At 46.7% G+C, this 18,017-nt stretch overlaps 1 protein-coding gene across 4 annotated transcripts; it reads left to right on the top strand.

The window, feature by feature from the left end:
- Nucleotides 1-69: 69 nt before the first annotated feature.
- On the top strand, nt 70-17,526 carry ADNP2 (ADNP homeobox 2). 4 transcript variants are annotated; one of them, XM_019715995.2, is made up of 5 exons: nt 520-732; nt 7,499-7,619; nt 9,577-9,666; nt 13,460-16,578; nt 17,226-17,526. In XM_019715995.2, the coding sequence occupies exons 1-5, from the start codon at nt 623-625 to the stop codon at nt 17,260-17,262; spliced, it is 3,477 nt and encodes a 1,158-aa protein (XP_019571554.2). In that variant the 5' UTR covers nt 520-622; the 3' UTR covers nt 17,263-17,526. The 4 variants fall into 4 exon arrangements, with proteins under 4 accessions (XP_074195883.1, XP_019571554.2, XP_019571546.2 ...); XM_074339782.1 differs by lacking the exon at nt 520-732 and adding an exon at nt 70-193 and having other exon boundaries at nt 13,460-17,526; XM_019715987.2 differs by having other exon boundaries at nt 13,460-17,526.
- Nucleotides 17,527-18,017: the final 491 nt, after the last annotated feature.

Below are 18,017 nucleotides of genomic sequence, written 5' to 3'. Positions count from 1 at the left end.
GCACGCGTCACTTCCGGAGGCAAATCGAGCGCCATTTTCTCTTTCTGGCCGAGCTGGGAGGAGGGGATAGGGTCGCGCGGGGGTGGGCGCGCGCTGAGGCGGGGGTCCCGCCGCGCGGGGCGGAGGGAGCGCGGGCCCCGGCGGGGCGCGGCGAGAGGCGGCGGGAGACGCGGCGGCGCTCCAGGCGCCCAGGGTAGGTACGACCCCGGCCCGGTCCCGCGGCGCCGCCCCGGCCCGGCCCGGCCCGGCCCGCGAAGTCCCGGCGGCGGCCCCGCCCCGCCCCGCCCCGCCCACACCCGCGGCCGCCTCACGAATGCCGCGACGTTCTGCGGGCGCGGGGTTCGCGGCCCGGACGGCGCCGGTCGCCCCTTCACGTCACGAGGGGGCGGGGGGTGGTCGCCGCGGGGCGGGGCCGGGGGTCCGAGGCGGGAGATGAGGGGACGGGACTGGGGGCGAGGGGGCTGGAGGGCGTGGAGGGCGGGGGTCAAGAGACGAGTGGGAGATGGGGCTGGGGACAGGGGGACGGGCCGGGGGAGGGGCAGGGCGGGCCCCTGCAGGGCGCCCCTCGCGCGGCGCGGCTCTTCCCGGAGCCTGTCGCAGCTGCAGCCTCGAGTGAGTGAAAATGTGGGCCGCGAAGCTACGGTCACGCCGAAGTCTGCCCTGTCGTGGCTTCTCCCCCAGAAGGACCGCTGATGGCAAATCCCTGTGTCCACCCTTTGGATGTGAATATTGGTGATTGACATTAACATTTTAACTTTCATATGCCATTGCTGACTGCGTTGACGCAAATTCTGTTTGCAAAATTTGTGACGTTTGGCTTTGGAATGTCAAAAATCATAACAGCCAGTCCAAATAGTGCACAGTTGCAGAATGGCAAATAGTTAAATACTGTAAGTGTTTTGTTTGCGTTTGAATAAGAGACTTGCCTGAATGCTGGTAAAACTCGTTATAATTAGAAGGCACACAGGTTTTATCAAATAAGTAGCGCTTGGAGTCTGGGTAGGAGTTGGGGGTATCCGGAGCTGTTGTGGGAGGGGTTGTAGAAAATGCACGTTCATCTTTGGTTGGAAGTCAAGTACAATGAGGGTAACTTAGAGTTGGCGTATAGTGAACGAACTTCTATCTTACTGGGAGTTGGGACTCTGTTGGGCCAGTGATCTTTAAGCAGGCAAGTGACACATCTCTGTGGGGAGGGAACTGGTGCTAGGCCAGAGGGTGGACAGGGCTGGGGAGGAGAGCAGGGGTCTGGTAACGGGAGGGCTGCATTAGCATTAGCATTTGGCAAGATTGGGGATATGGCAAGATTTTTAGCTGAAGAGATCCTGGAACCCCTTCTTAATTTGAACTCTGGTTTGCAACGTGCTATTGGTGAATTTATGGTTGTAGTAACTCTTGGGGGGCTGAGTCCCCAGCAGTCTGTGGGCTGTCCACGCTGGCTGTTAGGGCAGTGTGCTTCCTAGGAGGAGACTGAAAGGCAGGTGTCTGGGAGGGATCTGCTTGCTTTCATGTGTGGCACAAATAGTATGTGATCTTTAAGGTTGTTTATTTTAAAGACCTATGTTCCAGTGGTTGGGACATTGCATTTGGATTTTTGGAGTTAGAGAGCGAACTCACTGTGCGTGTGTTGTAAGTGTGTTTCTTGTATTAACTCATTCACCCTCACAGCTGTTTCTAGAGTAGGCTGTCCTCTCCCTGTTTGTCAGGTGGGCATCTGAGGCCCACGGGTTGTCATTTGCCACAGGTCACACAGCTTGTAAGTTGGGGAGCTGATCTGAATCCAGGCAGCTGTGTTTCCTCTCAAGTGAAAATTTTTTAGAACTTAGATTTCACAGAAGCTCAACAGAAAGTTCTGTGGCATAAAGGGTTATTACTTGTTATCTGATTGACTTTATTTTTTGGAGTGTATTTTTTTCCACAACGGAATATTCTTCAGTGGTCATGATACTAAAAACACAACAGAGGAGGTCCTTTACGTGCCCCTTTGGAAAGTATTTTCTCATCCACATCGGTGGGATTCCTGGTAGTTTCATGCCTGGCGCACACTCAGAAGTTACAGGTCACTTGCTGTGAGCTGAGATTGACAGATTGGTGCGACTGCATTAGCCTGCCATGTGCTGGTGTTGTCCCTTACATACAGGTGCTGTACGGATTTAACCGAGTGCCAAGAACGTGTGGACAACAGCATCACAGAGGATCTATGAAAACACCCGTTTATTTCATAGTTAAGTCACAGGACATTTTGTGTGGACTCTGGTCTGTTAGAATGGATAAGTTCTAGTATTTTGCAATGGAAAAATTATGGTAAAACTCAGCTGCTTTTCCCCAAAGTGATTGGCAACTGTAGACCAGGGCTCTTGAAAGAACTGTTTTAAGGTTATGAAACTTCAGTAATTTACCCATGTTTTATTTTTTGTTATCCTTAAACAGCAAACAGTTATCCCCAAAACAGTAAAAAAGGGTAATGGGAAACTTTTTTTTTTTTTAACTTAAATAAGGGATCTGTGTGTTTTGGGGCAGGGGTACAATCATCATGCTGACGGAAGGTGGGCACTTACGCTTGAGAATAGAAAGTTCCTATTCTCCCAGTTCAAGGGAGAAGGCTGACAGCTTCTTGGCCCTACTCCTGAGCCTGAACAAGTAACGATAGAGCCTATTTAAAGCTTGCCCAGTCACTGACGGCTCATTTCAATACCTCCTCCCGAGTCAGCCAGTCTGGATCCAGCCAGTGCCTGAACTGCTGCTCTGAAAGTCTAAAAGCCCACCAGTCCCTGCTGGCCATGCTTCTCAAAACCCTGTAATAAGACCAGCGAGCACAGCATAATGCCACACTTTTTTGCAAGCAATAAATTTAGCTTGTTTCAGATATATGTGGATGCTGTTCCACACCTTAAACAATAAGAAGAAACCCCAAAGGATAGACAGGATAGTGGCACTCTAAGGAGGAAATGAAAGCAGTTCTGATAGAATGACTAGAAAGCATCTAAGACATTTCTGACGAGGCTTGCTCTGGCTAAAGAAGGCGGTTGGGCTTGAAAGTGACCTTGAGCTTAGTTTTTGAGGATGCCATCATGAGCTGCTTGACAGCTCTGTTCAATTGTGCTTTTGAAGCCTAGAGCCCAATTCAGTGCATTTTATTTTTAGTAATTTTATTTTTACCCATTTCTAAAATACTAAACGATCATTGAATCTCTCCTTCTCCTGAGCCTAAGATCACTTTTCACATAGATAACTTGTCTGAAAACATACCCATTCCAAATCAGCTTCTAAGAAACTTCATGTTTCCTTATTACCCATCCCAAATTCCTCCCTCCTCCTCTCCAATTAGATTCCAGTCTCCCTTTTGGTTTAATTTACCTTTTGCCAAGTATATTCAGACTCTTCCTCCTTTACCTCAGTCATTTTTGATGCTGAGCTCTTCACCTGGAATGTTTTGGGTACCAGCTCTGTAGCCCTCCATAGCACTTTGTAAATGTCTTATGATTCTTGCCCTGTTTTATTTTACACCTTTTGTTCATTTATTATGAACATTTAATATGGATTATTAAGGCCTCAGACATGCAAATGAAACATATTTCCTGCCCTGAAGTGTAGTCCCCTAGGGGAAATAAGAATATCCACAGATAACTGCGACATAGTGAGGTGAGTGCAAATGAGAGAAGTATAGACTGGTTACCCTGGGGATTCCTGGGAGGCCCGAATTTACCCTTGGGGAGGAGGGGTCACAAGAGTGCTGTAGAAGTGGAATTGCTGACTCAGAAATCGTCATTTAAAATCTTGGGAGATACTGCAAATTGCCCTCTAAACATGTAAGAATTACAGTGTTTTTTTTACTTACCTTCACTACCAGTGAATATTATCAATATTTGAAAGTTACTGTTTTGATAATAAAAAAATTGACATTATTTCACCTGGCATTCCTTTATCTCGAATTTTATCAATTTTGTTTTTTGCTTTTATAGCTTACACATTAAAAAAATTTTTTTGAGATAGTTTCAGATTTATAGAAAGTTGCAAGCCCAATCAAAGAATTTTTTTCCCTAAATGATTTGAAAGTAAGTTGCTGAACGAGACGCTACATTACCCCAAATACTGTCTTTCCTGCAAAGAACCTCCTACTGTGTTTCCCCAAAAATAACACCTAGCCAGACAATCAGCTCTAATGCATCTTTTGGAGCAAAAATCAATATAAGACCCGGTTTTATTTTACTTTAAGACCGGGTCTTATATAAAATAATGTAATATAAGACAGGGTCTTATATTAATTTTTGCTACAAAAGACGCATTAGAGCTGATTGTCCTGCTATTGTCCAAAAATAATGTCCTGTCTTATTTTCGGTGAAACGGGGTATATATCCAGAGCACAGCCATCAAAATCATGTAATCAATACATTACTACCGTTGAATCCTTAGACTCCATTGAAGTTTTGCTAGTTGTTCCAATAACATTTACAGTAAAAGAGTCTAGTTAGAATTGCACTTTATATTTAGTTATCCCGGCTCTTGCAATCTGGAACAGATCCTTAGTTTTTCCTTCCATGATCTTTTATTTTCAAAGTGTATAATTCATTGATTTTTAGTACAGCTATCATCACAATCTAGTATTAGAACATTTCCAGCATACACCCCTAAAATCCATTTGCAGTCACTACCTGTTCACACCCCAGGCCAAACCCCAAGTCTACCTTCTGTCTGTAGGTTTGTCCTCTCTGGACTCTATAGAAATGGGTCAGACAGTATAAGGACATCGGCATCTGTTTTCTTTCACTCAGCAGCATCTTCTGAGGTCCATTGGAGTTCCAGTGCGACTCAGTACCTAGTTGCATTTTATTGCCAGTGGTATTCCGCTGTGTGGATCCATCACATTTGTGTATCTGTTCACCAGTGACAGACATTTGGGTGGTTTCTACTTTTTGGCCATTGTGAGTAGTGTTACCTTGTCTGATCCGGACATTTCTAAATATTACAGGCTAGTTGTTTTTTACAGTGTCTCTTAATTTGGTTTTGTATGCCAGACTTCTGTGAGTTACTCTTTTTTTGTTGGTTATCAGTATTTCGTGGGGAAGTGCTTGGAAACCATGAAAATATCCCATTTCTCATCAAACTTTCAATCCATTTAAGTAAATCACCAGGGACTTAAGTTTATGTTACCAAACCTCCCCAAAACTTTGTGGAGTGAAACATTTTATTTAAGCAACTCAATAATTCTTTGTGTCAGGAGTCCAGGCGGGAGTTCAGATAGCTTCTTTCTATTCCAGTGTCTGGGGCCTTGATGTGGGGAGACTCAAAGCCTGGGGTGATGGGGCAGCGGGGAGCTCTGGAGGACTTTGCATCACACACCATTGACTGATGGGGGACCCCTGCATGTAGTCTCCACTGGGCTAGTTGAGCTTCCTCAACGTGGTGTCTGGATGCCCGAGAGCGGGCAGAAGTGTGGCGTTGCTATGGTCTAGCCGTGGAAGTCACATGGCATTTCTTCTGCCACACGTTATTGGGTGAGGCAGCCACAAGTTCTGCCCAGGTCCTAAGGGTGGGGGTCTGGATGCCCTCACTTTCTGGGAGGAGTGTCCATGTCATATTTTAAGAACACGTGGGATGGGATATATTTTTGCATTATCTTTGGAAAATTCAGTGCCACGGGTTATAATCCGCTCCAATCATTATTTATTTGATGCCCCAATTGCCCCATATTTGGCTTGTAGCAACTTCTTCAAGTTGGCTTCTTTTGAGTCTTTTTGACATTTACTCTCCATTCTTTGACTAACTTCCTTATTTTCCGGCACAAGGTGTTCTAGGCTCAGCTTGCCTTTTCCATGCTCCATCCCTAGAGTCAGCCATTTTTGCAAGGAGCCTGGGTTCCTTTTAATGCAAAGTGGTGTTTATAAAATGAGGTTTGGGCCCCAGGAGTGTCCACTGCTCCTGGGCAGTGTAACTGCTTCCTTCAGTGTACAGAGCTACGGACTACACACATGTTTACAACTTTATTTTTCATCTATGCATATATTAAAAGCAATAAGGTCACACCTGTACCTTCTTTTCCAGTCAGGTATCACAGAGTGTATTTTAATTTTACGCCTTTCAGATATTTTCAAAACAGCTTTATTGAGATGTGATGTATATACCATACAATGCGCCTATTGAAATTGTACAGTTCAGTGGCTTTTAGTATATTCACAGAGTTGTGCGACCATCATCACAGTCAGTTTTAAACAATGCCAGTATTCCCAAAAGAAACCGTGTCCCCTTAGTCAGCACCTTCCAGTTCTCCACAGCCCCAGGCACCCAGGACTTGCCCCTCTGCCTCTGAGATCTGTCTGTCCTGGACACTTCACGGAAGTGGAGTCATACAGCTTGTGACTTTGTGTCTGGCTTCTTTCCCTCAGCATGATGTTCCCCAAGGATCACCCACGTCATAGCGTGTGTCAGTGCCTCGTTTCTTTTTAGGGCCAAAAAGTACTCCATTGTATGTCTATCCCGCATTTTATTTGTCCATTCATTGGTTATTTGGTGGACGCTGGGGTTATTTGTTCTGTGTGGCTATTAAGAATAATGCTACTATGGACATTCTTGTTCAAGTGTATGTTTGGACACATGTTTATAATTTCTCTTGGGTGGAATTGCTGGTTCACATGGCACATGTATGTTTAATATGTTGAGAAACCGCCAGACTGTCTTCCAAGCTGGCTGCACCACTTTACCCGCCCCGCCCCCCCCCCCCCACGATGTAGGAGAGATGTGGTTTCTCCCAATCTTTGCCAACACTAATTGTTTTCTTTTTTTAAAACTACAGCCATCCTAGTGGGTGTGAAGTAGTATCTCATTGTGGTTTCGCTTTGCATTTCCACGTGGCAAATACTGTTTAGCATCTTTTCATGTGCTTTATGGTCATTTGTATATTGTCTTCGGAGAAGTATCTGTTCAGATCCTTTGCTCATTTTTAAGATGGGTTATTTATCTTTTAATTATTGAGTTATCAGAGTTCTTTATATATTCCAGGTGTAAGTTCCACATTAGAAATACGGTTTTTCAATATTCTCTCCCATTTTGTGGATTCTCTTCACATTTTGGATTGTTTCTTCGGAAGCACAAAAGTTTTTAATTTTCATGAAGTCCAACTTACCTAGTTTTTCTTGTTGCTGGTGCTTTTTGGTGTTGTGTCTAAGAATCCATTGCCAAATCCAAGGTCACGAAGCTTTACCCATATGTTTTTACTGAGAGTTTTCTGAAAGTTTTATCTCGTACATGGAGGTGTGTGACCCATTTTGAGTTAATTTTTGTGTGTGGTGTAAGGAAAGACTGCCACTTCATTCTTTTGCGCATGGATAGCCCATTGTCCCAGCATCATTTATTGAAAATTATTCTTAGTGTTTATCAAATCTCTTTAAAAAAATGCATGTATGTATACACACACACACACAGACACACACACACACACACATAATATATATTCATATGTACATACACACGTGTCTACTACAGTTCTGTTTTCTTCCCTTGTCAGGAAAATTTCAAAAATGTTTCAAATTCCTGTGGAAAATCTTGACAACATCAGGAAGGTACGAAAAAAAGTGAAAGACATTCTTGTGGATATTGGGCTTGACAGCTGCAAGGAGTTGCTGAAGGTAAGAGGATCAGTAACAGGTTAAGAGAAGACAGTAACATTGGAGATGCGAGGGTGGGCTTGTGGGAGGTGAGATTTGAACTGGGAGTTTTGGAATAATGGGTAAGATTCCTCAAGGTGGAAATTGCTCATTGAAATGTCTGCATGAGAGCGTTATTAATTCTTATTTATGTCTTTCTACTTGAGTTGGGTTAAACTGTTCAAGTTTTAAAGTTACTTTTATGAGGAGCTTTTTATAGTCAGTGTAAAAATACTGTTGACCCATGAGCAGGTTTGAACAGCACAGGTCCACTTAGCAATTTGTTTCAATAAATACACAGTCAGCCCTCTGTATCCCTGGGTTTCGCATCTGCGTATTCAAGCAACTGTAGATGAGGACCGGGATTTTTGATCTGTGGCTGGGAATCGGGGGTGGGGGGTGGGGGCCTGACGGTGTGCCTTGTTCTGTGCCATTCTATGTGGGGGACTTCGGCATCTGCAGATTTTGGTATCCACAGCAGGTCCTGGAACCCATCTCCCATAGGTACTCAAGGACAACCAGCTGTTGGGAAGTCAAACGATACATGCAGATTTTTGACTGGGCAGGGGTGGGGTGGGCTGAGGGTTGGGCTCCCGATCCTCACGTTGTTCAAGGGTTAACCGTGTATGTGGTTTTGATCTTGAAGGATAATGTGTTGAATTACTTATTACTTTGGCAAAAGAAGACCCTAACTTAATTTCTCAGTATTAACTGTCAACAAATGGGGATGCATCCATTATATGATAGGCTTTTGTTTTTTTCTGATTTTTTAATTGAATACGTGTAGTCTTGCAAAAGCTTAAAAATTAAGGTCACGGACAAACTTTATAGATAAATTGTGTTCTCATAATTATATCCTTTATTATAACTTGAGACTATATTGCTGGCATATCTAGTAAAGAAAATTGTTAAATAGGCAGGCTGTGTATCCTTATAGCCATTGATAATTCTATGTGTATTTTGTTCATAGCTATTGAAATAGAGACCAGATCTGCTTTGAATTTTTTGAACTTGTGAAGAATTTGATTCAAAGTATTATTGGCCTTGGAAAAGTATATTCAAAGGCAATTGTTATATTAACTGTCTTTCTCTGGTTTAACTAATATTTTTTAATATATTAAAAATAAACTATAAAAATAGTAATAAACTGGGGAAGAGAAAATACAGGTAATTATTTGTTTAGAAAATAAAATTTAAAATGCCACATGTCTACTGTTCAGAGATTACCACTATTTACATCTTATTGTTTAGCCTTCTCGTGTGTATGTGTGTCTGTGGTCTTTACCACAGTGAGTCCATATTGATCATGCTTTTTTAGTACTTGCCTTTGTTGAGTTACCTTCATCTTCCTGTGTCACTCGGTGTTTGTCTTGCCTGTTCCCCAGTCCACATTCACAGTCTCCAGTTTTCCCCCAACACTTGTTAGGCTTGGTTAGTTTGAACCACAACTCAGTCTAGACCCCACTGCACTTGGTTGCTGGGATCTCAGTGACCCCGTCCCTGTGGGTCTTCTCGTGCCCACGCATGTGAGCCCCGCCCTTGTCTAAATCGTGCGCCACCGCCCCCCCCGCCCCCCCCCCGTCGCCCCCACACACACACACTCCTGGAGCTCCCACTGATGCTTCATTATCCGAACTTCTCCTCCAGAGCCCTCAGGCGGCAGTGGTGTCCACTCACACCATTTCCCTCTTCCAAAAATTAGTTGTGGGAAATGTCATGTTTGTTTCTTATAAAATTAATTTTAACTTGGATCATTTCAACCTTTTCCTCAGTTTTCATACTTAGTGGGCTCTCTCTTACAGTCTGCCCATGGATGGCATTTTTATTTCATTTTTCCAACGTAGATTTTACCGGGACTAGTAACCCTATCAGGTTCTAATTCAGTATTTATCTTCTGAAATTGCATAATGATTTCCTTCTTTCTCTCCCTTTTTAAAAGGACCTTAAAGGCTTTGATCCAGGAGAGAAGTACTTTTATAACACATCGTGGGGAGATATTGCTCTCTGGGAACCTTCTGGAAAGAAAGTGGTATGTAGTTTTGTATTTGATTTTCATGGTTCCTCAAAGGTTGGGGGTGAGGGTCAGTTTAATCCTAAGGAACATCACATGTGTTGGGGTTGCTGATGCATGAATGGGGAGGTGCAAACATTCAGGGAAACAAAGGAAAACAAAGTTACATGTTTTGTGGTAAATAACTGTTGCTGCTTTGAGAGTTTTCTGTATGTAAAGTTAAGTGATAACAATGATACTTGTCACGCATGTCACTATGAGTGATGTAAGAAGGGCCTTGGATTTATAATTATTCTGAGTAAAATGATACGCCATGACATTAAGTCTGTACAATACAGGTGCGTCCTGGTTTCAGAAACTAAAATAAAAATATGCATCTTGAATTGAGGAACATAGTTTATAATAATTGGAAACCTCAAACCTGAGCAAGTTCAAGCTAAGGCATGTGGCACACTGCTGGGTTTTCCTCACTGAAGTGTCTTCCTGGGAGCCTTGCCTGCCACCCAGCTGTGAGGAGGCACCTTCGTCAGTGTCGCACTCGGCCTAAACCTTATCCTTTCCCCTCCTATTGGTTCAAGTCATGGTGGCCGTGGAAATTTTGGTTTAAAGAAAATTCCTGTAACTCGTCCATCATTGTTCGGTCAGAATTTTCTTTCCAAACCTGCTGTGATCAGCCTGTCCTCCTGAGGCTGCTTTTCTGCCCGTCTGCTGTCCCACGTGTAGTCTTGCCCTCCCTGCCCCCACCCACAGTCCCGGACGTGGTGATAGTTCTCAGAACAGCTCGTAGGGCCACGCAGCAGGCCTCGTGTGGAGAACATTAACTCCGTGACTCTGTGACACTGGCTGTTCTCACCTCAGTTATTAAAACATGTCATCTGCAGGATGTATGTAATTATGTGCTTTTCATCAACAAACACTTGTTTTTAATTCCTGCTTTAAAGTAGATAGAACTTGTTGAGTGCCTGATCCAGGGATAAAAATTAGGGTTCTTTTCCTCAAGGAGTTTGTTTTTGTTGAGGTGAATAGGGCCTAGACCACAAATGTTAACTGACAATATGAGATAGTAGACAGTAGAGAGTGAATCTGTATTGGAATTTCTATGTAAGATACTGTATGCAGAAAAAGCTGCTGTGGTCTGGCGTGGCAGAGACCGTGTGGCCTGCTCCTTCAGTCCCTGTTCCTCTGCGTTCCTCAGGTAGTCTGCCTGCTGTTGTGGGGAACCATGATTCACAAGCAGAGACAGTCAGGCCACACAGCAGAGAAGTTGTGACCACACTGGATTCTGTTGGTCATGCTACCGGGAGACCCTTAGGAGTTCAGAAAAATGAGATGTTAGCCTTTCGGGTCTTGGGGACAGACCTGCGGAGGTTACCTGAGGTGACGGCGCTGTCGGAGGCGGCATACGCTTTGGGGCAGACTTCTCCCAGCGCCCAGTACCCGACTCCACTTCTTTCTGCTTCTCTCCTTGGCTGTGTCCCTCACCAGGGAGCCATGGCCTCACACTCCTGTCACTTCGGATCGATCGCTGTCTAGGACATTCGCATCCGGCTTTCTGCTTCCGTCTCTCCTGGGTAAATGCGAGGCATGAGCTTGCTGGGCGTATTTGGGAAGTAGCATATGTTTGTCTTTATAAAGACAGCAAACTGTTTCCTGACGTGGCTGTTCCATTTGCTTTCCCACTGGCAATGTGAGAGCTCTAGTTGTGCCTTGCAGACTTGTTGTCGGGTGAGGGTGCTTGCGGATTCAGCTGTTTATTTCCATTTCAGTAGGTGTGTAGTGTGTGCTGAGTCAGTCTGCACTTCCCCACTGACTTGAGGGCGCGATGCATCTGTGCATGTCCTTGGTTGGCCTCCGATACCGTCTTGGTAAAGTGTCAGATCTTTGGTCTGTTTTCTAAAAATTGGGTCATTTGTTTTCTTATTGACTTGAACATGTCCACAACTTGTATTCTGGACATGAGCTCTTTATTAGATGTGTGGTTTCCAAATACTGTGTCCTAGCTCGTGGCTGATCTTTATTTTTTAAACAGTGTCTTTCAAAGAACAGAGGTTTTCAGACTTTGATGAAGTCCAATTTGTCATTTTTTTCCTCTGATGGATCATGTTTATGGTGTCACAGTTGAAAAGATTTTTCCCCACCCAAAGATCTACTCAATACTAACAGATAATAATATGCAGTTGTTAGTAGGTTCTGTCTGCTCTTTGATTCAGTGTAATTTTCACTGAGTATCTGGTTTTCAGTACAGTATTTCGTTAAGACACACCGTTTTTTACTGGTCCCCTAAGAAAACTCAAGTGATAATTAAATGGTACCACGGAGCCATCAGTTGTAAAGTATACCCAGATTTCAGAGGTGTTAAAGTATGGGGAAAAAAAAAGGGTCAGAATCATTGAAATATGGGTTTTTAGCCTGTGGTTGGCCGTAGGTTTGTTATAGATCCTACCAGAAATACCAAAGCCTAACTGCTCAGAGGTAGCAACATGCTATTGAATGTGTTTGGATGATTTCTCTGACCTGTGACTCAAGAGGGAAACCTGCATGACCTGGACAGATTGGGTGACAGTCACAGAATGGGAATATATGTGTGGTGTTTGAGGGAGATGGATCATCAGAGCGCAGATCTGGGAGGGTAGGACTTAACCTGTGGCCACTGTGTAACGAGTAGCAGTGTCCCAGTGTGGGACGACCTCGGCACAGCCGTGCTGGGGACCCTGCTGTGTGCTCCGTCTGTCCATGTCTCACCATCGTCCTTGTGAAACTAGGGCCAGCTGTGTTGTTGGTGAGTGGCTCCAGGGTCTGGGGACTGTCACAGGATCACAGACTTCACTCCCTTCCATTGTCACAGACCAACAAGGTTTACTGGATGTTAGAACGGGCTCACTCCCCAGGTGTCCAATTGTGGTTCCAGTGTCTGTTATGCCTCTGGTTTGTTGAATTCCCCAGACTTGCTTTAAAGAGAAATTGTAGACTGTCAGTGCTATGTTCCAAATCTTAGCTCCAGATTGTTCACAGTGACTCAGGCACAGCCCTTCTTTCTTTACTGCTTGTCACATAGCTTCAGAGTTGGCTGGACTTACCCGTGCTAAGCACTGTCCATTTGGCTCTCACCTTCCCTAAGACATTTCTATAACGGGGGAAGTAAAAAATAGTAGTGATGGCTTTCACAGTTTGCAAGTTATTTGTAGATGAATTCTAGAGGTTCTCAAATTTGGAGCAAAAACAACAGTGGAGAAATAGGACAAGAAGGGGAGAAAATAACTGTCTTGCAGAGAATAAGCAAGTTTATTTTAATTGTGCAGTTAATTCAAAGTATAGGTCTAAGTAATGAGATGTGGTTGTAGCGGATGGTTTGGAAAATGGGTCAGCAAACTGAGTTGCAGGCCACCTCGTGTTTGTATGGAGTACAAGCTAAGAATAGTTGTTAAATCTTTAAATGTTTGAGAAGAAAAAAATGTGAAAAGAATACCATTTTCTGACATGTGAAAAATGCTTGAAATTTCAATGAGTGTCTGTAGCTTTATTGGCACAGAACCATGCTCACGGACGTGTGTGTCATCTGCGCTGTTTGGTTTAATGTGGCAGCACCAAGGACTCACCACAGAGGCTGTGTGGGTGGCCCACAGAGCCTAGAATATTCTTCTCTGGCCCTTGAAGAAAAATCTTGCCCTGGCTGAGAACAAACGTTCTCTGAGAGTGATGGTGTTAGGTTCTCGCACGTTCGAAGAAAGAGTCACAAACACTGTGAACTGTCGGAGTGGTATCCATCCACTGACTGGGTTAAACTATGCGTGACTTTCTTGTCTTTTCACAGAGATACCGAACGAAGCCATACTGTTGTGGCCTCTGTAAGTACTCCACCAAAGTGCTTACATCATTCAAAAACCACCTGCATCGTTACCATGAGGAAGAGGCTGACCAGGAGCTGCTGATCCCGTGCCCAAACTGTGTCTTTTCCTCTCAGCCCAAGATTGTGGGCAGGCACTTCAGAATGTTCCACGCACCTGTGCGGAAGGTCCAGAGCTACACAGTGAGCATCCTGGGCGAGACCCGCTCGTCCCGGGGCGATGTGATAAGCTTCACATGCCTGAAGTGTAACTTCTCCAACACGCTGTACTACAGCATGAAGAAGCACGTTCTGGTTGCCCACTTTCACCACCTGATCAGCTCCTACTTCGGCCTGCGGACCGAGGCGTTGGCTGAGCCACCGAAAGCTGATGGCACCCTCTCTGCCGAGAAGACGCCACCCCCCGACAGGTATTACTGCAAGAAGTGCGAGGCCAGCGCCAGCAGCCAGGATGCACTGATGTATCACCTCCTCACATCAGACGTGCACAGAGATTTGGAGAACAAGCTGAGGTCCGTGATCTCGGAGCACGTTAAGAAGACCGGGCTTTGGAAGCAGCTGCACATTGCCCCCAAACCAGCGGTGCCCACGCCACCAAATGGCAGTGCCCCAGGCATCCCAGCCACAGCCCCTTGCTTTCATCTTGCCTTGCCACAGAGTGGTCAAAGCCAAGCGGCCGCCCCACCAGGCCAGGGCACAGTCCAGCCCGTGACGGTGGCCTCAGGCGCTTCTGGAAGCCTCGCCCACTCTCCGCCTGCCGTGGCCAAGCCCCACGTGACTCTCGTCTCCAGCCCCCTGGCAGTTGGCCAAGGCAGCCTCACTCTGCCGCCCGCAGCCCCCCCCCCAGTCTTTCTTTCCCACGGAGTCCCCCTGAATCAGTCAGCAAATCCTCCTGTGTTGCCTCTGACGCAAGCAGTGGGGCCTGTCACAAAGCCTGTGGGAGCTGCAGTCCTCCCCAGGAACCCGGCCATCCGCCCAGGAGCTCCACCCTTCACCCAGCCTGTTGGGCCCATGAACAGACCTGCTGGCTCTGCCATCCTTCCCGTCAGCCCCGCAGTCACCCCCGGGGTTCTCCAGGCGGTGTCACCAGGGCTGATTTCTGTGAGTCGGACAGTACCGTCGGGTGTTCTTCCTGCAGGCCAAGCCACCCCTGCTGGGGTGATCCCTTCGGGACAGACAGCAACTTCTGGGGTGCTCCCTGCTGGCCAGATGGTGCAGTCAGGGGTTCTCCCCATTGGCCAGACGGCCCCATCGGGAGTTCTGCCCCCGGGGCTGACGGTGCCATCACGGGTTCTCCCTCCTGGCCAGACGGTCCCCCTGAGGGTTCTCCCTGCAGGCCAGGTGGTCCCGCCGGGGCTGCTCTCGCCCAGCCAGACGGTCTCGTCAGGCATTCTCCCTGTGAACCAGGGTGTGAGTTCCGGTGTCGTTCAGCTCGGCCAGCCCGTCATGTCGGGAGTCCTTCCTGTGAGCCAGCCGGTGCGGCCCGGGGTCCTGCAGCTTCACCAGTCTGTGAATCCAAGCATTCTGCCTGCAAACCAGCCAGTGAGACCTGGCGCCTCCCAGAACACAACTTTCCTGACGTCGGGCTCCATTCTGAGACAGCTGATTCCGACAGGGAAACAAGTGAACGGCATCCCCACGTACACGCTGGCCCCAGTCTCTGTCACTCTGCCTGTGCCAGCCGCGGGCGTGGCCACCGTCGCCCCCCCACAGGTGCCCATTCAGCTTCTGCCGTCGGGCGCGGCCGCTCAGGTGGCGGGCTCTGTGGCCAGTGCGCCCTCGCCCCCGGTGCTGGTCGGTGCCGCTCAGAGTGCGCTCGTTCCCGCCACCGCCGCGGCGGCAGAGGCGGGCCAGGCGCTGCGACAGGCCAAGCAGTGGAAGACATGCCCGGTGTGCAACGAGCTCTTCCCCTCCAACGTGTACCAGGTGCACATGGAGGTGGCACACAAGCACAGTGAGGCCCAGCCTGCCGAGAAGCCGGAGCCCGAGCGGCTGGCCGCCTGTGCGCCCTTCCTCAAGTGGGTGAGGGAGAAGGCGGTGCGCTGTCTGTCCTGCAAGTGCCCGGTGTCGGAGCCCCAGCTCATGCAGCACGTGCTCATGCACGGTCTGGGCTGCCTGCTCTGCCCCAGCACCTTCCACGACCTCCGGGGCCTTTGCGAGCACAGCAGGACCGTGCACCCGGGGAGGAAGAAGGTCCCCACGGAGTACAGTGACCGAGGCTTCCAGCTGGATGTCGACGCCAACGGCAACCTGCTGTTCCCCCACCTGGACTTTGTCACCACGCTGCCCAGGGAGGAGCTCGGGGAGCGGGAGGTACACCTGGCGGTGCTGGCAGGCCTGCACCCCAAGTCGCTGGGACCCGTGTACATCCGCGTGAGGCCCCAGCCCGAGGGCGCCTCCGGGAGCCCCGGCCGGCGGGCGCTGACCTGCCCCTTCTGCTTTGGCACCTTTGGGACGCCTGAGGCCTACGAGCTGCACCTGAAGGACAGGCACCACATCACGCCAACCGTGCACACGATTTTGAAATCTCCGGCGTTCAAGTGCATCCACTGCTGTGGGGTCTACACCGGCAACATGACCCTGGCCGCCATTGCCATCCACCTGCTGCGCTGCAGGAGTGCCCCAAAGGACAGCAGCCCCGACCTGCACTCGCAGCCGAGCTTCATCGACAACAGTGACCTGGTTGTGGTCAACGGCGAGGTCATACATGACGCCAGTTTCTCTGTGAAGAGGAAGCTGCCTGACGGCCACCTGGGGCCCGAAGACCAGAGGGCTGTGGAGGAACGGCCTCTGGTCATAAACACCGACGCAGACCCGGCTCCGGAAAAGGCGACCAGCGTCATGCCCTTCAAAAGACAGAGGAATGAAAGCAGGACGGAAGGGCCACTGGCGGTTAACGATGACGCTCTTCAGATCTTAGCGTTAAACCCCAAAAAATATGAAGACCGTTCTTACGAAGAAAAGAAGCAGTTTCTCAGAGATTACTTCCATAAGAGGCCATATCCTAGTAAAAAGGAAATAGAACTGTTATCTTCACTGTTATGGGTGTGGAAAATTGACGTGGCTTCATTTTTTGGAAAAAGGAGGTACATTTGCATGAAAGCAATACGAAATCACAAGCCTTCTGTGCTTTTAGGCTTTGATATGTCTGAACTTAAAAACGTTAAACACAGATTGAACTTTGAGTACGAACCAAAAAACTCATAAAAAGTTTAGGAAATTAGTAGTTTTTTTCAATTGAGATTTAAAAAATGTTATTTTCCTCACTGTATGTTGAACTAATCAATTTCAGTGGTCTTCATGCTGCTCCTTAGATGTATTTCAGGTGCTCTGCAGGACTTCTGTATGAAGAAGTGATAGTTCTTTTTCAAAGTTATTGTTTCCTGCGGTTTGATTTTGACATAATTAATTTTAGTTTTTTCCTCAGTCAGGTAAATCAAATCTTTTGGTATTTCATGCACGCCTTGTTTTCCCAGTAGTGTCAGTATCATACGATAAAAACAAATCTACGTATATTTGTTTTTTCATTTAAGGAAATCTCAGCTTGTTTCAGAATACTTAATGAACTGCACATGAGAGCTGAGGTCTCCCTTCCCTCCTTTCCCACGTAGCTGCCGCAAATGAAACAGTAAATGTTTAGAGAAGCGAGTGCGCACGGCAGTAACTTAGGCTGCTTTCTTCTTTGTAAGATATTTGCTTCTTGGACTCTGATTTTCGTTTTCCTTTTTTTCAGGTTTGACCTAACAGCTGTTTTTGATTATCACTCATAGAAAACCACATGTTTTCATTTGTTAAAAAATACACTGAACCTGAAGTCCAGTATTTAGCTTATAAGTCAAGAGTTGTTTTACAAATGAATTAATTCTGTAGCTGCAGAAACACTTTTCAATGTAGACTTTCCCCTCTTTTTGATATGGTGATTAAGTAATTTCTCCAGTCAAAGGTAAGACAGTAAATCTTTAGTGCCTTTAGAATAAACACTGAAACACACACACACACACACACACACACACACACACACACACACCCTTCCTCCTAACCTAACTGTTCAGAACCAGTGAAAGGGAAGAACTGTGTTACTCAGGAATGAAATTTTTACCCCTGAGTGTGGGTGCTGAAATGTAAGCATAGGTTTTCTGGGGCAAGAGGAAGTTTCCATGGTTGGTCTGTTAATTTCTGATGGTTTTCTAGAAGTGAGCGTGTTCGTATGGGGAAATAGGCATCCACACAGCCCAGTGTCGGGCTAATGGACTCCATTGTGTTAGCGTTCTTTGGACCGTTACACCTCGTTTTCTGTTACTTCTTTCACGTAATAACACAATATAAAAGAACTTAAAGCACCAGAACCAGTGATGGAAACCAGCCAGTTTAGACCTTACATCACTGCTGGGATGCACAGAGGCACCTGTCCGATGTATTCAGAAGGTATGACTGTCTCTGGGAAATAAGATAATGCTACTCTATGGATTTAAAAATATACTTGCATGTGATTGCTACAATGTGCATTTTTGAAGCAATTGTGAAC

Source organism: Rhinolophus sinicus, linkage group LG09 (assembly GCF_036562045.2).
Source record: "Rhinolophus sinicus isolate RSC01 linkage group LG09, ASM3656204v1, whole genome shotgun sequence".
NCBI lineage: Eukaryota > Metazoa > Chordata > Mammalia > Chiroptera > Rhinolophidae > Rhinolophus > Rhinolophus sinicus.
Note: the sequence above shows the minus strand (reverse complement) of the source record. Positions and strands in the feature narration are given on the sequence as shown.

Coding starts and splice junctions, on each gene's coding strand:
- ADNP2 (XM_019715987.2), top strand. CDS start 623: ATGTGGGCCGCGAAGCTACGGTCACGCCGAAGTCTGCCCTGTCGTGGC. Junction 733..7,498: donor CCCTTTGGATGTGAATATTG/GTGATTGACATT, acceptor TTCCCTTGTCAG/GAAAATTTCAAAAATGTTTC. Junction 7,620..9,576: donor GCTGCAAGGAGTTGCTGAAG/GTAAGAGGATCA, acceptor CCTTTTTAAAAG/GACCTTAAAGGCTTTGATCC.